General features: G+C 53.8%; 1 protein-coding gene across 7 annotated transcripts in view; it reads right to left on the minus strand.

Annotated features, from left to right (window-relative positions):
* Positions 1-21,195, minus strand: part of DTX2 (deltex E3 ubiquitin ligase 2) — a 34,760-nt gene that overhangs the window by 7,935 nt on the left and 5,630 nt on the right. For 4 of the 7 annotated variants that reach the window (XM_014853909.3, XM_014853910.3, XM_070484409.1 and 1 more), the window contains 3 exons: positions 13,877-14,225; positions 11,554-12,193; positions 5,318-5,418 (listed from right to left, as the gene is read on the minus strand). In XM_014853909.3, the coding sequence (XP_014709395.1) occupies positions 5,318-5,418; positions 11,554-12,193; positions 13,877-14,144 (1,009 nt within the window). In that variant the 5' untranslated portion in view covers positions 14,145-14,225. Of the gene's footprint in view, positions 1-617; positions 759-5,317; positions 5,419-11,553; positions 12,194-13,876; positions 14,226-21,195 lie in introns of all 7 variants that reach the window. The other 3 variants (XM_070484405.1, XM_014853906.3, XM_070484406.1) reach the window with 1 other exon arrangement.

Raw genomic sequence — 21,195 nt, forward strand, 5'->3', positions numbered from 1 at the left:
TGCTCCCCACACCACCCTGAAGGTCTCTGGGCTTTCAGAAATCCGTGCTTCTCCGGCCTAGTGATGAAGGCAAAGGCACAATCGGCTTTAGAAATGGCAAGTTTAGAACTTACTACCCACAGGCCCCTCCACACAAGTTTTGTTAAACCTCACAGCACCTTCCACGGTCCTGACACACCTTCCCTGGCCACACGATGGGCAGGGCAGGGGTCAGCAAGGGACCCCTTGGAAGTAGCCCCACATTCGTGGCCAGACAGGGCCAGGAGGCTTTCCTGAGACACAAGCTGGCCCCAGTGGAAGGGACCGAGTTGTCCCCCATCCTGAGCCAGGACTCACCCCACACCTGTGCTTAAAGTCACAGAGTGGTCAAGAACGGGCCCCTCGTGCTCTAACTGCCAGGAAAACACGACCTGAACTCTGGAGCGAAAGCAGATTCCCAGGGGCCACTTCTGCTGCTGGGGGTGGGGCGAAGGGCCACTGAGCCCATCCCCCAGCGGAGTATGGGAAGCGGAGAAGAGCCAGGGGAGTCAGAGAAGAGCGATCGATGCGGGAGTCAGAGGCAGCAAGACTCGAGGATGCTTAGCAGAGGCCAGAGAGTATTGGCGAGCAGGAACTACCTTTCACGGACATTTTCCTCAATCTCTTAACTGAGCTGTGACTTTTAGAGGCCAGACAGGAGGCGGGAGGGCTGGCGGGCTGGGGTGCGCGGCTAAGACACACAGGGAGTCCAATGGCTGACATCAGAATACTCGTCATGCCTACACGGGGTACGAGATCAGACATGCAGAGAGGGGAGAAACGTTAGAAGGAGTCATTCAGCATGTGACGTCCACAAACCCCGGCTGGGTCCAGGCGGCACTGTGAACAGCCATCAGGACCCACCGATCTCCCCAGGGAACCCAGCTGCTGGACTCCTGGGCCTACCCAGGTGGGCAGGGCTAAGCCCTGGGCCAGGAACCAGTGAAACACTCAGCTCATCAGAGCCCTGGGCCCGAGTTCCACAGGTGTCAAGCAACCAATCAGCCCGTGCTGGGAGCAGGCGGGGGCAGAGGGCAGAATGCCTGCCCAGGAAGCCGCCTGAGCAGTTGTGGGTGGCGTCTCCCTGTGCCAGGCACAGGAAGGAGAGCCATGAAGGGTACAGCCAAACTACAGGAAGGTGGACAGGTCTCAAGCTCACAGTCCTCCCTGTGTGCTCCCCCTGGCTGTGCTCCTTTGGCTCCCAGTTCCCTTGCCTCCAGAGGGGTGCTTGCTGCCTGCTTTCCACGCCCCACCTGGCTGTCTCAGTGCCTTCAGCGCCCTCACCAGGGTGGGTGAGCAGGCATGCTGCCCCCAGGTCTGCTCCAACACGGAGGCATCCCACGGCCCCTGTGACTGCTCCTCTGGAGCAGCAGAGGTCCCGGGCTGTGGCTTTCTTCTCTGGTGCCCTCAGCCGAGGCTCAGACAGCTCGTCTGCCCTGGGTGGTAGCATGGCGGGCACACCCACAGGGGGAGGGAGTGGCGTCAGGCAGTGTGCCAAGGACTGTCCGTTCTTGTCACTCCTTTCCGATGCCTGCTGGGGGAGGCCTCACTCCCCAGCCAGGAGCTCCACACCCGTCCTAGTGGGATGCTCACCCCACAATGCTCCTTTCTCACTCCCTGAGGACCCGACATACACTTCCTGGAACACAGGACGTCCTCCTGCTGGAGCCCCTGTTACTGCCACACCCTCCATCTACCCTGCTGACTACAGCACCACCCACCCAACCCTCCCTGTCCTCAGTCTGGCTCAAAAGCACCTCCTGCCCAGCTCAGGATCTGGCTGGAAGGCTGGGCACAACAGTCAGCCTGGGGTAGGAAGTGGAGGGCCTGGCCCCACTGGGCCCCATTCTTGGCCCAGGACAGGACAGATAGACAGCACCACCCCTCCGGAGGGGTGAGGGTAAACCTGGCCTAGAGATCCACCAGGGCCAGCCACTGTGACCTCTACCCAAAGAACGGCTCTCAATGCAGCATACGCGCCCAGTCGGGCAGAAGCGAGGCCAGCCAGAGCAGCACAGCCAAGATGGACAGGGTGTGGTGCGTGGCCGCTCAGCAGGAGACGCTGAAGCGCACATCAGAAGACCAAGGCTGGACCCTGAGCGCCCGTTCATCAGGTAATGCAGCACCAGCAGCATCCCAAGGTTGCTCCCAAGCGTCCCAAGGGGCTCAAAGGTGGGTTCCCCTGGGAACTAACGGTCAGCAGACCGAATGACAAGCAGGCACAGGGGGCGGAAAGATGGAGAGAATGGGAACAATTCCTTAGGAGATCCTGGGCCTTTGTACTGACCATGACCTCTTCCCCCAACATCTACTAGCTCCCTCCCTTCGACCAGACCGCTCTTTAAACATCACCTCTGCAGGCAGCCCTTCCCTGACCACCCCGTCTAAGAGGGCCACGTCCCCTCCAACTGTCCCCTTTACTCTGCTGAGCATTCTGACCACTGGAAGGGACTCGCCTATCTGTTCTGTGACTGTCTCCCATTTCCACTGAGCACCTAGAGCAAAGCCTGGTCACAGGAGGTGCACAGTACCCGTCTGCTGGGAACAAACACATCCCTGAGGCCACCACATCAGCCCCCAAGAGGCCGGCATGAACACAGCTCCTGCCTTTTTCAATGCAGGACCCATTTCCATGAATCCAAGGCACTGATGGAGAAGTCTCAACTTAGAAGGCTACAGAGCAGCAGGTCAGCCCTCTTAGGAAAAGTGTGAGTCTCCCACGCCCAACACTCTACAAAAGCAGAGTCCAGTGGCCAGGATGTGAGGGACAGTAAGAGTGGGCCATCACATCTTCCCCAACAGCAAGGGTTCAGGGACAGCCCCCTAAACTCCTAACATCCCCAAGTAACTCTGACAGCTCAGACAGCTACGGCCTTTCCTTCGTTCCCGAGAGGATTCCCACGTGATCTGTCAGAGCTCCCAGAGTCCCTGTACAGTCAGCTGCGCAAACAGCCCCTCCCTGACACCAAGGCTCGGCCTTCTGTCTAGCGACCAGGGTTCGGGTCCAAGCTGACCCTCCTTCGGTTCTGGCCTTATCAAGCTGGCTTCACGCCCAGCACACTCCTCCCCGGCTGACTGGTCTGGTCTGGGCAGCAGCGGCATAAAGCACAGAGACTCCTCCTCCCACGTGGGGTGGGAACCTGGTGCCAGCCTCAGCGGCCATTCCACCACACTCTCATAAAGGAGAGGGTGGGCCACGCAGCCGCTGGCAAAGCTGTCACCTGAGACACTCTGGGCCTGACCTGGAGGTGGCTCCCCTGTGGATCTCCTCCTCCGCCAGTGCAGAGGGGCACACAGTCCCTCCCCGGCACAACCACTTGTTTGTAAGCCCACCTGCAGAACCCTGTGCCCCAGCGCTCTGCCCACTGTGGCCGTGTGTATTCCTCGATTCATAAACATGGTCCAGGCTGAGCAGACACTCTCCAGACACCACTTCTCAGCGGTGCCCCAGCCAATGGGCCCACCCACAGGTACCAGCCAGAGCCTTGCATTCAGGGAGGCGGTGTCTGGCCACAGGCTCCCATCCCTAGTCTTTCCTAGCTGGGACCAAACCCTGAACCTCTGCAATCTGTTTCCCCAATGAGTAAAATGGAGGTTAAAATACGTGGTGACCTCCAGGATTGCTGAGAGCCAAGGCGACAGGGACACTGAGGACAACCTGGACGCAGCTTGGACAGGGTCCTCAGCCTCAAGAGCGGAGGAAAGGGAGCCAGAGCTGCTCAACAGCAGACCACTTGTGTGATGCACTGAGAGAGGATGTTATAACATTTGTGTTAAAGCCGTAGTGATCACAGAGCTGCATGGATCATGTGTGGCCGGGCCTGCTCACCCACAACCCTTCACCAACAAGATCACCACCGCACACACGCGCATACACACACAGGTCCCACTCACCTATGGCACGAGAAGACCTACACTGGGCAGGAGCTTTCTAGTCACCATATCTTTGCCCACTGTTCTCTCTGCCCCAGCAGAGGGCTGATGGCCGAGCAGCTGAAGCAGGCTGCACAGAGCCCGCTGGGCAGGGGCTCCCTTCTGGGCTTTCCCGCCCCACTCCCACACCTTCCACCACCTCTCTAACTGGTCCTTCCATTTCCTCCAAGGGCTCTTTTTCCCGGCGGCCCACTGTGGCCTCTGAGTTCACACGCTCCCCGGGGGGCAGAGGCCACCCCAGCCTGCTCCTCTGAGCTGCACATCTGAACTCCCACTGCCCCAGGACAGCTCTGCCTGTCTACAACCACAGCCAGCACCCCACCAGACTCAGGAGTATCCACGAAGAGCCCAGATTCTGAGGCCAAGAGGACCTGGGGCTGAATCCTAGCTCTGCCACCAACTGGCTGGCTGACCTTGGGAAGTTTGTGGAATTCTTTGAGCCTCATTTCTTCAAACGTAAAATGGGAATAAAAGCTCTTACCTGACACAGTTGTTATTGGGATGAAAGAATTCACACACATGTGAAGGCCCTAGTGATCCCCATCAGTGATGGTGACCGGTTACAGCAGCGCCATGGGCAGCTGCGCACCAGGCCTCATTCTACTCCTCCTCGCTCAGAACCAATCCAAGCACCAGGTCACAAGCTCTCACCTCTGGCCCCCGGCCCCAGCCCCACCAGGCCTCAGCTGGCTCACCTGAGCATGGAGTCAGGCTCCACATCGGTCTCCCTGCCCTGGGCCTGGTCCCTCCTGTGCCCTGTGCTAGCAAAGTGACCCACCTGACACACAGACTCTGGTTACCTTGCTCCCTTTAAAGGATGGAGGTTCACCACACTCCTCAGTCTATCTTTCTACATACTGTATATTTCCTACAAGTTAAAAAGTAACTTTCAGTGGCTCCCTAACACCTATAAAAGGAATTCTGAAAACAGTTCAAAGACGTATGGTTAACAAAACACCTAGTTGGATACAAAAGCCACTATCTGAAGCATAACTCTAGCCAAAATAGTCCTCTGCGTCCCCCAAAGGGCCCCTTAAGGGAAACGCCTAAAGCATTTCAGGACAGAAAAGTAATTCTGGAACCCTAATTCAAGGTGACGCAAAAATTTAAAGGATGGGGAGAGGTCCACACCAGGGCACCCACAGTCATCAGGCATGACTCCTCTTGAGAGACAAAGTAGGGGGCACCACAGGCTCACTCACTAGGGGTACATCATCACCAAAAAGAGGTACTGCCCCCCATGGAGCCCTTTTGGGTTTCCATGAGAACACAGAGGATAACAAGACCCCCGCCCACAACGTCCTCCCCACCCTACCAGGCCCTGCTGGACACAGTCTGTTCCGGAAGTCAGGAGCAGCGTGCCTACCTGCGAGGGCTTGCTGGACCCTGCTGGGCTTCGGCATCTGCACGGGCACAGTGGTGGGGACGCTCCCAGGGCTGCGCGAGGGACCGCTGGGGAGGGAGGCACTGGGGGAAAAGAGAGCAGAACTTAATATGCACAGCCAACTCGGCAGGAACAAGAGTCAGAGAAATACAGCAAGTCAGGAATAACTCGGTGCTGCCGAGGCAGCTCACAGCCTCACTTTCTATGGCTTCTGTGAGCGAGGGCTTTTCTTTTCTTTTTTTAAATTAAAGACCCTGAAGAAAAGGATCTAGAAAGAGGAGCAAAGAAATGTGAATTTCACCACTCTTAGACCCAAACTACCTTAGAGAATCTGAATACTTAAGATGTTAAGCCCAGAGCCTGGCCCATCACTTGCTCTGGGAAAATTAAGTGATGAAAGTCACATTCCAGGCCAGGTGTTGGGGAGGGGAAGGAAGGGCAGGCGGGGACAAAACAGTGACAGGAAGAACACTGCGGGGCACGAGTCTCTTCCTTGTAAAAAGAAGGAAGCTTTAACTGTCAAACAAGGTTGCCCTGGGCAATTCCGAGACCCTGCAGACAATCCCGGAAGAATTTTGAGCTCGCTAACTTCATCCAAATAAGGGCTCCACGGTACCCATAGAGGGGAAACCGGCAGGAGTCACTCTAACAAGTGATCAGGACCAACACCACCAGTAATATGACCCGTAAGCATCAGGAAGCCCAAGAAACGATGCTCCGAGAAGGACAAGCGCCATGTTTGTGGTTCCTGCCACGGCTGCGTAACCTCACTCCAATCGTGAGAAAACACCGACAAGCCCAAATTAAGGAACATTCGACAAAGCAACTGTTCAAAGGTGTCAAGGTTATGGAAGATGAAGCAAAAGTGAGGAACTGTTACTGACAGAAGGAGGAGGAGAAATGACAACCGGATGCAAAGTGGGATCCTGGAACAGACAGAGAACAGTAGCGGGAAAACTGGTGAGAATCGAAAGAAGTCTTTGGTTCAGCTAATCGTATCGCACCGATGGTAGTTCTCTGGCTCTGACCACTGCATTGTGTTTATTATGAAAGATGTTAACAGGTGAGAAGTCGAGGGAGGGAGACAGGGAAACTGTACTATTTTTGTAACCTTTTAGTAAACCTAAAATTAGTTCAAAATAAAGGGAACTATTTTTTATTGAGGGTCTTGCTTCCCACAGTGACTATGTTTGAGTCACTCATTTGGTTTTAAGCCATTATATTTTTAAGATGGTAACAAATCCTTGCCGTTATGGCTGGGGGGAGCTCCACACTGGAGAACAGTTGGTGAAGACTGCCCGAGATGCCTGCCACCTCCTCCCCCTGCCAATTCCTGTGTCCTCCAATGCATCCCTACCCACGTGACAGATGATGAAATGGGAAAGGTTAGGGAACCCTCCCACGGAGTCCCTACACTGCAGCTCCCCAAGGACAGGGCCTGGGCGCGTTCACCTCTGTTCCACTGGGCCCAGGCTGGAGCCAGGAACTGGGAAGGTGCTCAGGAAATAAAGGATGGCTCCAGTCCACTGTGCCACTCTTCCAGCTGCCAGCAACCCGACAACCTGCCTGGGTACAGCAACTGCTTCTGGAAGCTGCCCCAGATCCTTCCCTACGACCAGCCATGGGTCACAGAGCCCACGGGTGGAAACTACAGGGAGCTGGCTGGTTCTGATCCAAACCAGAAAACCTCATACCCTGCTGGTGCTGAAGCCGCCAGGGCCTCGCACAGGGTCTGGAGCACAGCGAGTGCTCCGGTATTCGTCTGAGTGAAGAAAGAGGTTGTTCTGTTTTTATTTCTGTGAACAACCTGAAAGAGAATAACCTGTGTGGCCAGGTCACTCAAATAGCAGCTTCTCGCCCTCCTCAACTATTCTCAACACCAGGAGAAGGATGGAACTGGATCTGGAGTGCTGAAAATGCAGTGGAAGGCAGGCTGGGCCTTCACCCCTGGGCTAAGGTTTCGGCCCCACTAAACTACTTAATCTGGAGCAAGTCCCTCCACTTGCTGAGCCTGTTTCTCCATTTCATTTTCTTAAAGGAAGATAATCTCTGATGGTCTTTCCAATTCTCAGGTTCTATAAGTGAAGGAATTCGAGAAGCTACAGCCCTTGCCGGCACGCTTCCTCTCCCAAGCCAACCCTACAGGGAGCACTGAGCTTGAGCCTTTAGCTAGGAAGCTGGGAAGCCGAAGCCTGGCTCTACAACTCCCCAAAACTAGGTGGCTACTCAGTGAGCTAGCCATCACCGGAGGGGGCCACGAAGTGGGGTCTTCCTTCGCCAGGGAAAGGCATGCATCTGAGGCAGAAGGCCTAGTTTCAGGTTCCACCACCAAGAACTGGAGCAGAAAGCAGACAGGGAGTGAGGCTTCCAAATGGCAGCCCGGCCTGGAACTGGGACCACGAACCAGTATGCTCTGCACAGGAGTCTCACAATGCTGCCACTTCCTCCGTGACTTATCCCGGGTTCCTCCTCCATATGTTCCTGGATCAGAAGGAATGAGCAGTAAAAGCATCCAGCAGTTCCTAAGACAGGGCCTCTCAGGGGTGGACAGAACCTCAGAGGTTACCAAGCCCCCTCCACCGTCCTCAAAGGCTCAGACTAGCACAGTGTTCCCCGATGTAGGCACCATTTGCCCCATGAAGTGCCCTGCTTTGAGAATTTCTCCAGTCACTGCCTCAGGCACCCCCGCCCACCTCCCGCTTCTGGGTCTACCTAGTAGGCCCTACCTAGCTTTCCTGTCTGGGAGCATTTGGAGGAGCTTCCAAACGGAGCTGAGAACATGAGACATGAGGATGTCTGGGCCTCTCTGAAGACAGGATTTGACAGCCCCAGGCAAGGGGCAGAGCTGGGAGGCTGGGCAGTAAGGAAATGCAAAGCCTTCCTCAGCCGCCCCCAGTTTCTGGTTCAGGTTGGCCCTGGGGAACCTGTGACAGCTTGTGCAGTACAAGAAGCAGAAGGTGTGAAGCCTGGAGACCCCACTTCTAGTGCCCGCTCCACACAAGGCTGTGTGCCCTCAGGCCCGTCAAGACCCCTTTTCGAGCTTCAGTTTGTCTGAAGAATTCCAAAAGGCCCCCAGGGCGGGCATGAGGCTCAATCTGCAGCCTGACACAAATGTGCATTGTTTCCCAGGTCTCAGAGGAGCAAAGTGGGTACAGGAGAGCTGAAGGGCCCCCACTACATCCTGAAAGGCACAGCGATATTAGAGCAAAAGGAAACTTCAGGAACTGCTCGGCCCACTCCTCAGTCTTACGAGGGGAAGAGAGACGTAGACCAGGAACAGAGCTGACCCGGGGCCCCACCTGAAGCCCAGGTCTCCAATCACTCCAGCCTAAAGAGCCAGGCTGACGGCGGGCGGTGGGGGGGGCGGAGGGGGGGGGCACTTTTAGAGGCTAGAGAGCAGCAGCAGCAAGAACATGGCCGAAGAAAGCAACCTGGGAGAGACACTTCTAGTGCAGAGCAAAGCGCCTTGAGGCTCAGCCACAGCAAAACTGCAACAGGCCGCTGGTCATAACCACCACCCCAAGTCATCGAAATACTCGACAAGCCGGCACACCCTCTATTAAAGACAAGAGTGTGCGTGACACATTTTGGAAAGTTTTCCACCTAACATCATCAAAACAAATTTTGGTGCTTAAAGGGATAAAACTTCAGCTACCAGGAATTTACTTAAGCCCTGCAGCTGTGTGACAAATGACGCAGCTTCTTGATGTATTACTGTCTACCGAGAGAGCCTCCCGGGGCCCAAGGAAATCAGTCAGCCAGAATTTTACCCAGATTGAGCAAGAAGCCATTTGAAACCACAACACTTCCACAAATTTTGATTTCGCTCGCTCCAGTGTTATTTCAAGAGGCTACCAGCAAATACAGTCAGTTACTGGGCCTCCCCAGCCCATGGCGTTGCCCGCCCCACCGCGTTCCCACATGGCAACTTTCACCTAATGCTCCTGCCGTTCATCTGGCTTGGAGAACTCTATCACAGCCTCCAGGGAGACCAAAGTGTCAAGTGTTGTCAATCCTCCCAGCCCTGCTGGGTTAAGAGGTCAGGTATTTACTAAGCCCCCTCTGGCTCTACAACACCCATCAGAGACAGGTTAACTCAGGATGGCCCCACTACAAATTAGATAGGGGAAAACCCTGTTTTTCAAAGCAAGGATAGGCCCATGCAAGTGAGGGCCACCCCTCCCAGCTCCTGAAAAACTGGAGGAGATGCAGATGAACACCCACCTTAGGAGGCAGGCCCCTTTGAGGCTGTTTCGACTAGCACAGCCAGCTGGCCTGGTTCCCTCCTGGCTTACAACACAGGGCAAGCAGCAACACGCATGGCCCAGCAGCAAAGGCAACACCGCCTGGCCCACCCGCCCTCCCTTCTGTAACTTGCCTGGCCTGAGCCAGGAGAGCCCACATCAGCAGTCTCTCAGGCCCTCAGGGTGGGGAGGGGAGACCCCAGAGAAATATCAGGGGAGACCAAGGAGAGCCCCACACCAGAAGAAAACAACAAAGCCCATTAAGTCGCCTGGCTCAATCCCAGAACCCCAGCTCTAGAACTATCTAGAAATTTGCCTCAAGATAATTTGTAAGCCCTTAAGAAGCCCCAGGAGGCGAGGCAAAGCCCACCTAGGAGAAGGAGCTCCAGCCCTGCTGAGAAGCACTCTGGGCAGAAAGCCACAGCACACCTCTCTCAGAGAGGCTGAGCCGCATGTCGGAGAGGCCTCGTGGAGCACTGGGGGCCCGGACAGCACAGACTGCTCAGGCCCACGTGAGGGTCCACAGGGAAGGCCCAAGGGAGACCTCCCTGTGCTCCCAGTTCCCAGAAAGATCGCCGATCCACACGCCTCGACTCCCAGGAGAAGACGCCCGCCCCAGCCTGGCCCGTGCCCCTCGGTCTACAGGACTCCTCCACACTCAGCCCCAGGACGCCTGCTGCCTCCCTCCCACCCTGACTCTAAGAGAGCTTCAAGAACTCTATTGTCCCCCACAGCCCACTCTGGGGCCTAGGTTTAATTCCAGCTCTGCCACTTGTTGGCTGTGCTGCCAACCTCCAGCCTCAGTGTGTTCACCTGCAAGCTGAAGACAACACCCACCACACGGCCGTCGTGAGGATTCATGAAATCACTCACGCAGCCTGCTCAACAGGGCCCAGCTATAATATGTGCTCAGTGAATGGCAGCTGTCACTGTGTCTTACAGAAGCTGGCAGGGTCCTCTGAAACCTAGCTTGAAAAAATGCTAGAGGCCCAAGAAGCTGCTGAGAATGGTCTTGGCCACACTGGGCAGCTTCAGCCCTCACTGTGGTCAAGCGGGCAGGGCTGGGGCTGGGTGAGCGAGGCGGCACCACGATGCCGACTGGCCGATGTTGGTTCAAATCAACAAGACATGACTGACTCCCTAGGGATCAGGGCAGCCACAGGCCGACATGTCCTGTCACCTGCTGCCCAGGTCACCCTCTCTCAGAAATCAGCCCGATCCCAGCTAACACTCTGAATTCTCAGAATGTTCTCCTGGCCCAAGACTCCCAGTAATGATCAGTGATGAGGCACCTCATCAGTGACGGGCCTCTGAGCACCTGGGAGCAGCCCACTACACACACATGCTGGCCATGCCAGGGGCTTTCTCACTTCAAAGTGCCATGTGGTCTGGAGGGGGCCTATTTTATCATCCTTCTCAAAGTGCAGAGGGCTCTGGGCTGGACTGCACCAACACAGGGGCTGTCCCGTGTCACCTGTTGCCACTGCCCCTAACTCAGCATTTTGTTTTCTCTTCAACCAACTTTTAAGCACCAAAACTGGGTTCACAGCCTTCCTAACCGTGGGCTTAGGGAGGGGGCTGAATCTTCCATGTCTGTGTCTTCAGGGCCTGGCACACAGGAGGAGCCAATGAAATGTGCTCAGGTACACGGCACCAGCTATGCGGCACACAGGCACAGCCACAAGGCCATGAACTGCTCCACACAGAGGGCCTGATTCTCCTGAGTGAATGAAGGCATTACCGGGTTTAACCCCTACGGCAACTACCAACCCTCAAGTACAAAGGTCAGCTAGGCTCTGTGGGACGCAAGGCTGTGAACGGCCTTTGAACACACAAGGAGACGCAGGAGGGACGACCAAGGAGGCAGGTTGACTGACAGGTATTTGGGCAAGAATTTCCAGCTAAGTAACAGCAGAAACCCAAACCTGCTAAGGCATGCGGGTGGACAAAACAACCCTCCATAAGGCAAGATACCTGGCTCCACTGGCAGTGGACGGTGCTGGGGGCTGGTGCTGCGCTCCCAGGTGGGAGAGGCTGGAGCGGTAGAGGGGCTGGTTCCCCAGGGAGGGCGGCGGCACCCCACCCCAGGGGTTGGTGGTGTTCAGCCTGGGCGCAGACCTGGCCCCAGAGAGTGAGGGCTTGTTGTATGGGGCAAAGGCCTGGTGGGCCCCAAAGACAATGGCGGTCCTGTGGGGATGCTGGGAGACAGGGTACGCGGGGAGGTTGGTCATGGAGTGGCGGTAGCGGCCCGACACGGGGCCAGTTCTGCCGCTGTTGAGGCACTGATGGCAAGAGCAGGCGACTCCTGTGTGGCCTGGTGGAGCAATGATGGTGGTCACCGGGTAAGGGGGCCCTGCCTGGCGCCGCACGCTACGGCAGAAGCTCGAAGTCTTGTTGGTCTGCGTGTGGGTGCTGTAGTTGACAGTATAGTTGTACCCCAGGGGGGCCAAGTCCACGAGCTGGTTGCCCCTGGCCACCTGCTGCTCCAGATAGTCACAGACGCTGGCTTCATACGCTGTCCAGGAGCCGTCGTCACTCAGCCACTCCCAGATGATGCCCCGACCAGGGGCTGAGTGCTGGGGAAACAGGTGTCTCCGCACAGACCGCATGGTGCCTGTTTTAAAAGGAATATTTACACATAAATGGTTAATCTGCAAGCCCCCCAAAACCAAGAGAGTTTAAAAATTCATTTTCCCACAACCAAAATAAACCAGTATGATCACAGTGCATCTATGGTCATGCTGTTATTTGACCTAAAGGCTGGCATTGGTTATTTTTCCCAAATTTTGGGTGAAGGGTAGACAGCTCTCTTGAGGTAAAGAAACTGGGGCCCAAAGAGATCAAACAGCAGAAGGGTAGCCGCGATCCTCGCCAGGAGGCAGGGATGCTGGAAGCTTAGGACAGAGAACAGCTGTGGCTCAGACTCCAGGAAGCTCCTCAGATTTCTAATGCTGAAACCTATACAGCCCCACTTAAAAAACTGAAAACAAAAGAGAACAAAGAAAATTAAATCATCTGTAACCCAACCACCAAAAGGAAGGCACACAGTTTATATGGCAAGGCCTTTCTTCCCATCCAGTCTTTCAAGCACGTGCACTTAGGTGGCTGCTGACCACACTGGAAACTTCCTGCCGTTTTCATGTATCATGCCTTAAGGACTTCCTATGTCTCTACCACCTCGTAAAACTCAATAATTGTTACATAATTCTTTTATATGGATCTGCCATTCCCTTCGACTTCTCAAGTAGCAACTACTGGGAAGCACCCCATGGGTAGCTATTATTCTTAATAAACCAAACCTGAAGATTGAGGAAAAAAAGAAAAAAGACCACTTTGGGCCATGCTTCCAACAGCACTTGCCAAAAGCTGATCCCTGCAAACTTAACCACTCGGCCATGGGGCCAGCCCCTGGGCCAATAATTCTTTGTCATGGGGCCAGTCCTGTACATTGTAGGATGTTTAGTAGCATCCCTGGCCTCCACCCCTAGATGCCAGTAGCACCTCTCCCCACCATAGTCACGATAATCAAAAATGCCTCCAAACATTGTCAAACGCCCTGGGAGACAAAAATCGCTCCCAGTTGAGAACCACTGAGTTAGACGGACAGGGTATAGCACCGGGAGGAAGCCGGTGGCCCCATTCACAGTAACACTGACCAAAACACAAAGTGGGGCCAGCCTCATGGCCGAGCGGTTAAGTTCATGCACTCCACTTTGGCGGTCCAGGGTTTCACTGGTTCGGATCCTGGGTGCGGACCTAGCACCGCTTGTCGAGCCATGCTGAGATGGCATCCGACAGCACAACTAGAAGGACCTACAACTAGAATATACAACTATGCACTGGGGGGCTTTGGGGACAAGAAGACGAAAAACACACACACACACAAAACAAACACAGATACACAGGAGAGTGAAGCAACCTGCCCAGGACACAGAGTTACAGTGCAGTGGAGCAGTATTCAGCACCAGGCCCTCCTAATCAGCATGGCGTACTACCTTCATGCCAGCCTGCTTGCCTTCGAATCTCTGCAGGTAGAGAGAGGCATCTTTGGTTTGGAAGACATGGGAAAAGGGGCTGGGAAGGCCTCTAACTGTGCTCCCAAGGCATGCTCTCCTACTAAGGGGGACATTGCATACAGTGTGGTACCTGCCATCACTCACAGCACCCGCCTCCCAATCGCCTGCATTTCAGGGACAGGACGAAGCTCTGAGAGTCACTTCTATAACCCCGACACGTAGCACGGCACCCAGCCCAAAGCAGGTGCTCAGACATGTACTAGAGGCAAGAAGTGTCTTACCCGTGTCCTGGCGGAACTGGGTCCAGCTGGGGAGGTCGATGATGTACGGGGCCAGTGAGGGGTCAGCTTGGCCTAAGGGGATGCTGTGGGCCAGGCTCCCTAGGCCAAAGCGCTGGCCCTTCTGCTGGACAAATTGCTGCTCGATGTAGCTGCAGACAGTGGCACTGTAGGGATGCCAGGTGCCCAGCCCGTCCTGCCATTCCCACACGGCCACTGCCACGGGGCTGGCATACACCTGAGCCAGGGAAGGGCTTGGGGCCATGGCCATCTTCCCCAGGACTCCTCCCAAACAGCTTTAGACCACTCTGGGCTGGAGTCTTGGGTTCATCGCCCAGTGCTTCCAGCAGACCTGTAAACAGGACAGACAAGCAGTTACCGACACACACAGTGGCCCTGCCAGAGATGGCCTCAGAGCAGGGAAAAAATCATGCTCTTCCACAGTCGGTTTTTTCCAAACACCTTAAGGGCATCGTGAATCAAGTACCTGATCCTGCTTTTTGCTCAGTCAGCCACGAAGAATTCAGAGTCAACCAAGCAGCCTACCTACCTCTGCGGATGTTCAGGAAGATACAGTAGAGTGAATTTTGGGTCCTAATCATCAGCCCAGCTTGTCTTTTTACCAATAATTTCCCTCTGACCCAACTACTACATGTGTATCCTTTTATACTGTATGTATTTTCATGAGTCACCCCAAATCCTTCGTGGGCCAAGGCCATGATGACCCCTGAGATCTGTGTGAGGGCTCTACGGTTTCCAAAGCTGGTTTGTTTATTAACACCTGCTAGGCTACAGATGGGAACAAACTGTGTCAGAAAGAACCAGAGGCTCAAGGACACCCAGGGGGTCAGTGGCAGAGCTGGGACTAAAGCATGGGTCCTAGCTCCACCCAGGTCTCCAGGCTGCCCCTTCCGGCATCATTAACCACAAAGGATGCCCTAGGCGGACATTAAAATCTCAGCATGCCAAAGCCCTCCCTCCCTGGCCTCTCTGCATCCCTCTCCCTGTGCCTGTGCTTCACTGGCCAGCAGGCAGGTCCAGAGAGCTTACATTCATCTCCTGAGACTTTCTCCCAGTCACTCCACCCCTCCCTCTTCCCTTGGAAACTCTACCGTCCTTCAAGCCCAGCCTGCGCCATTCAGGGAGCCCTTCCCCGGCCACTCGGCACATGAACTTCTCCTTGGCCGCACCAACCAGAAGGCTAATGCCCATCCACACATAAGTACAATGACGTTCCATGTCTCTCTGCCCCCCCAGATGGCAGCCACCCAGGAGACTGCCTTGTCCACAGCCGTATCGCCAAGCCCAGCACAAGCCTTGTCATGTATAAGGGTCATAGTTCAAAACACGGCTGAACGCAAGTGGAGGATGATTCTACGTTCTGCGGCTATCTGAAGGAGCAAAGAGGTCTGTGAACGCATTCCATCGTGTGGTACCCCGGAGCACCAGCTCTAGAGTCAAGAGGAACAGGACCAACATTTAGTGACAGACGCCAAATGTACCCGTCTCATTTCAGCCTAACAGACTGACAGATGGTACTTCTCCCACTTTATGGACAGGAAACCAAGGCTCAAAGAAGTCAAGGTCTTATTGAAGGTCACAGTATTCTGCTAAGTGGCAGCACAGAGAACCAACCCAGATCGATCTAGCTCTAACGCCCATTTTCTTAGAGAGGAAGGCTCAGCCTGAGCTCTGCCTTAGGCTCCACTTACAGGCCCCACTTGGGCAGAAGAAGGAAGGGAGAGAGGAACCCTCATCTCAAGCCCCAAGTCCCCTTAGCTCCTCGCAGGGCCCTGGTGCCAACAGGTTCCTAGTCACACCATCTGCTCTGATTACCACACAACCCCCTTAAGCACACACATCGAATTTTATCCTCATTTTGCAGAGGCCCAGGGAGTTACAATGGCTTGCTTACGTGGCAAGTAACAGGGCTGGGACTGAGCTTGTGCTGCTGTCCCTCGGACTGCAGACACCATCAAGGTTTCGGTGAGAAGCCACAGGCAGCTGCCCCCCAAGGGAGGGAGAGCTGGAGCAGCGGTGAAGAGGAGCAGGCACGGGCTCTGGCGTCACCTCGCCGCTTCCTTGCTCCGCTTGCTGTGGCATCATCTTGAGGATGGTATTTAAGCTCACCAAGCACCTTGGCCTCCCTCCCTTTCCCTGCCCTCACCCCCCACACCTACCCACCCTTCCAGCCTGGGTGAGGAGTGGCGGCCCCGGGCGGCCCCAGGCTACACAGTATGAGAACGCAGGCCATGAGTCAGGCCTGCAATCACCCTGAGCACACCTGTGGGTGGCAGGCCTGCCACTGAGCTGCCAATTGTTCCAACAAAAGCCCATATCCAGCCCTGGAAGATTAGACCTGGGATGCCCTCAGGATGGCTGGTTGGCTTATTAACTCAGTGCCTGCAATTAGGAGTCTCTGTAACCACATCCAAGAACAAATCACAGGACTGGCTTCGGAGCCAACTACTCCTGAGTCCGGACTTTCCTCCTGGCAGCGTCACTCATCCCTCAAGCAGCAGGGACCTCCCACACACCAGCGCATGTAGATGTCCCAGCATGCCCACACATCCCCAGATGAACCAACTCGCAGAGCTCTGCCAAACAGCCTGCGAAACACAGTCAAGAACTTCAGCTAAAGCTTTTCATGAAAGCGTTCAGCCCCCAGACTCTGGGCCCACCATGGTCCAGGCCCTGTCGGGGTCCTGGAGACCCAGAGATGAGGAGGTCATGGTGTACAAGCCCCCCCCATGACTGGCCACGGTCCCCACTCATACCAAGGCCTCCACCCTTGGTACCTATATCCAGCCCTGTCAAAATCCAGCAAATGCCAGAAGATTCGGAGCCATTTCTCGCCTCCCAGCCATTGATCCTGCTGGTATATGTGTCCAGACTCCTGTCCTCTCTCCACCTGAGCCCCCAAGCAAACAGCCATTTTTCCAGACTCAGCCACCTCCTCTCCTGAGCCCTCTGACCCACCAGAAAGGGCTGACTCCACCCTCCAGTGTGTCTTCACTGCATAACCTGCTCACCCAAACACGACTGTATTTACTGGTTTCAGTATGTCTCCCCATTGGAGCAGGAACTTCCTGAGGGCAGAGCTGCGGCAGACCTAAGCTGGGGCCGCGGCTCTTCAAATGCCCAATATCCCAGAGGGTCTGAACCCCCAGAGGACGAAAGCAAGGAGAACCTTCCGCTCTGGGGGCCTGGGGCACGTTTGGTGCAATGCCCAGAAACACCCACTGGTGTTCCACTTGAACACAGCAATTATGCACACACAGCAGTTGTGTCAATGCGCCCATTCTCTGCAAAACCTCTGCCATCACGAAGCTGCAGTTCAAAAACCTAATTTGTCTTGGCTCCTAAGAATGGCGGCTATTTAGGGTGTTCTTAATTATGACAATTATATTATAATCGGCCATGGAGAAAAGCCTCAATTTGGAGACAACCTAAACATCTTACAATAAGAGAATTCTTCATAAATTATGGTACATCCTAATGAGGAGATACAAGCCCTGCAAAATGTTTAGCAAAAGGCTTACAGACCTGAGATCATGCTCACAAGTTAACACAGGATGCGTAACTGGACACACTATGCTCTCAGGCAGGTGAGTGTGCCATTTACTGAGCACCTACCATGTGGCACACACTGGTGCTTTTGTCATCCAGTTCTCTCAACCCTCAACTGCCCTCGCAGGTAGGGACTATCCCCATTCTACAAACGAGAGAGCTGAGGCCAAAAGAAATTCAGAACTTATCCAAGGCCAGGCGGCCAGTCTGTGGAACCATGAAGCCTGTGTTGTTTCGATCTTATATAAAAAAATTTTTAAACGGCTGGGAGGTACACTCTTTTAATAGGAGTGATTAAATTCTAGGATCATTTTTCTTTAGCTCTTTCTGTACTTGCAAATGTTCTACAACGATCATATGTCCTTTCATGATCAGAACAAAGTTATTTTTTTAAAAATATCAACAACTTTGACCACGAGAAAACCATCCTGCTTTCCCCTGCATTCTCCTGTCAGACATAGCTGCAAAGCCCTGTGCCCAGCGCTGTGGCTCTGAGGCACAGAGGAAGGCCGCCAGCCAACCATTTTCACACAGAAGAAAAAAGTTGCACGTGCCCACCAAGAGCCCTTCTATTTGCAGAGGATTTAGAAAAGCTTTAGAACAAGGTCTGAGCTGGCACAAGAATCTTAGCGAAAATCATCCTGCCTAACTGTGGGCCTCGGGGAGGGAGAACCACCCAAACGGTCCCGGTGCAGTTGCGGCCTCCGGGAAGAAGGCCCCAGGTGTGGTTTCTAAACCGGTGCTCAGATCAAGAGATTATCAACTTGCCAACAAGTGAGAAGCCCGTTTCAACACTCCCGAGCCCACCAAAATATGTAACAGCCTGGACTCTGCCTGGGCCCGGCCATTTACCTTCAGTCCCCACTGCTGCCGCACTGTGCTCCCCGGCTGTCCTGAGCAGAGAGGAGCCCAGCTCACCCCTGTGCCGCAGCAAGGGGCACCTCCACTCGGCCTCCCCCATGATCGGTGACCTCGGGACAGTCACCTCCCCTTCTCCACGCTCTACTACTCAGGCAGTGGGATGGGCTTTCCAGCCTTGTATGAGCAGAACTTTCCTCCAAATGTGTTCACACGCCACCCACTGATATGCAAGACGCAGAAACGTGCGGGTGCTCTTTTCGACACAAAAGTGGCCTCCATTCCTAATCTTTGCAGAACAGAGGGATTGGAAACCAGTGAGACCAGGAGGTGACTTCAAGTCCTATTTCCTGAGCTGCCTCTTTCGGGCACTTTCCTGGGCCTGAAACTCCACACCCCACGCCAAGCAGGTGACACGGTGAGCATGACCTTAACTACAGCACGGCCTGCGAGGACTCCTGACAGCGCAGGCGGCCCCCAGCACCGTCAGGAAGCCTCCCCACGGACCTGGGAAAGAGGAAGGCCGCACAGGAACATCCAAGAAACCATCTCCTTTACTGAAATCGCTTTTTAATACAAATTTAAAACAATGAAATGTTATTTTTTGCCTATCAAAATAGTAAAAATAACTTAATTTCAACACTCAGCGCTGGGAAGAGTACACTGAGACTTCACACGGCTGGGAAGGATAAAACCTTTCCAGAGAACAGTTTGGTAATGTACCAAAAGGTTTAAAAATGTTCACTTCCTTTGACCCAGTAAAGAATCTAACTTAAGGAGATTACAGAAAAACTTTGACATACAGACATATTCACCACGGCACTATTTTAACCAGGTAGAAGAGAAGCACAGAGGAAACTCAATAGAAATGTACCAAAATGTTAACAACGGCTGCCTTTGAGTGGAGAAACGATAGGAGACCTTTTGTTCAACTTCCTTATATATCTGAACTTTTCACATTTTCTAAAGTGAGAAAGTATCACTTCTGTTATCGGAAACAAACCTCTTTAAAATGCCCAACACTTTTAAAAGATCATAAATATAAACCCGACCACCACCACTGTTACCTACCATTGTCACTTTATTATTTTTTATTAATTTTTGGGGGTAAGCTAACATCCACTGCCAATCCTTTTTTTTTTTCTTCTCCCTTTTTTTTTTTTTTTTTTTTTTTTTGCTGAGGAAGACTGGCCCTGAGCTAACATCCATGGCCATCTTCCTCTACTTTCTATGTGTGATGCCTGCCACAGCATGGCCTGACAAGTGGTGTGTAGGTCTGCACCCAGGATCCAAACCAGCAAACCCCGGGCCGCTGAAATGGAACATGTGAACTTAACTGCTGCACCACTGGGCCGGCTCCACCATCATTACTTTAAGCGGCTGCTACTACCCCAGGGGAGTTTCACTAATAACAGGACTTGTCAAAGTACCACAGCATCTCCCTGCCAAGAGACGCATCCCCCATCCCTGGGCTCCAAGAAAATGCGTAAAACAGACCATGCAGGTGCCTAAACCATTGCAAGGTTGAGCACTGCAAGATGGGCCTTTTGTCTTGAGAGAACTGGCTCAAGCCCACGCCACCCAGGACTTACTAGGTCTCTGAGACGGAAGGAAACTAACACACGACTTGTCCCTTGCACACTGGGCTGCTGGAAGGGAAGTGACAACTCGTCTTCTAGCTGGTGCCCGCCTTGAGCCCCCCAGGGGCAGGTCAGGGCAGAACCTTCCAAACGGAGCTCAGGAAGCCACAGGGTGGCCTGGGGCGGGCTCCAGCAACCTACAATTCCCTTGTGGGCACCTCCTCCATCAGCACCAAGAACCTGCAGCTCTTTCTCCGCCAGGAGCAACCCGACCACCCACATGTAGTCCGAGGGCAGAGCCCCCGTTCCCAGGTCTACGCATGGGCCAAAAGGGGGACTGTGGCAGCAGTGGCAGGTGCACTGGCAGTGAGCACAGCAACGGCTACCAACAAAGACCTTACTATGCACCAGTCAGCGTGCTAAGTACCTCATACATGTTCTCATTTAATCCTCATGATCCCAGGGGGCGGGTGTTAATCTCTAATTTTATAAATGAGAAAAGTGAGGCAAAAGAAGATAAGCAACTTGCCCAAGAATAAGCTGTATATGTAAATGCGAATCAGTTTCCAGAGTCCACCAAGACAGAAGGGGTGAACTGATACTGGGCAAATCAGCAGGCCAGATGTGTGTCTGCCAACATAATTTTCAGTTTTTTAAAATTGAGCCAATGTTTAAAACTCGGAATATTTGCCATTAAAAAAAAACCAAAAAACAAAGTCCAGATCTCCAGCTTCTCTTGAAAACCAGAAAAGTTGGCAACATTTGCTGGCCTGACCTAGATTCATTACCCAGCCAGCAACAACTAGCTGAACCACCACGAGGACAGGGACGTCCTCTGCAGGTTGCCACAGTTACCATGACTCCTCGTGGCAGGGGTCAGTCAGCAAACACTTCCTGTAAAGGGCCAGAAAGTACACACTCACGACGGGGATCCGTTCTGAGAAACACATGCACTGTTAGGCGATTTTGTGGTTGTGCGAACACCACAGAGCGTACTTACACAAACGTAGATGGTATAGCCGACTACACACCTAGGATCCACTACAATCTTAGGGAACCCTGTCTTATATGCGGTCTGTTGTCGACTGAAACATCATTATGCGGCACGTGACTGTATTTTAAGCTTTGCAGGACAAAAAGCGTCTGTTGCAACTACGCGACTCTGCCATTATAGTGTGAAAACAGCCATAGACAACATGTAAACTAACCAGAGTAGTTGTGTTCCAATAAAATTTTATTAACAAAAACAGGCTGGGGGCGGGATTTGGCCCACGGCACATGGTGTGCCAACCCTGCCCTACTGCCTCTCCACAG

Source organism: Equus asinus, chromosome 14, assembly GCF_041296235.1.
Source record: "Equus asinus isolate D_3611 breed Donkey chromosome 14, EquAss-T2T_v2, whole genome shotgun sequence".
NCBI lineage: Eukaryota > Metazoa > Chordata > Mammalia > Perissodactyla > Equidae > Equus > Equus asinus.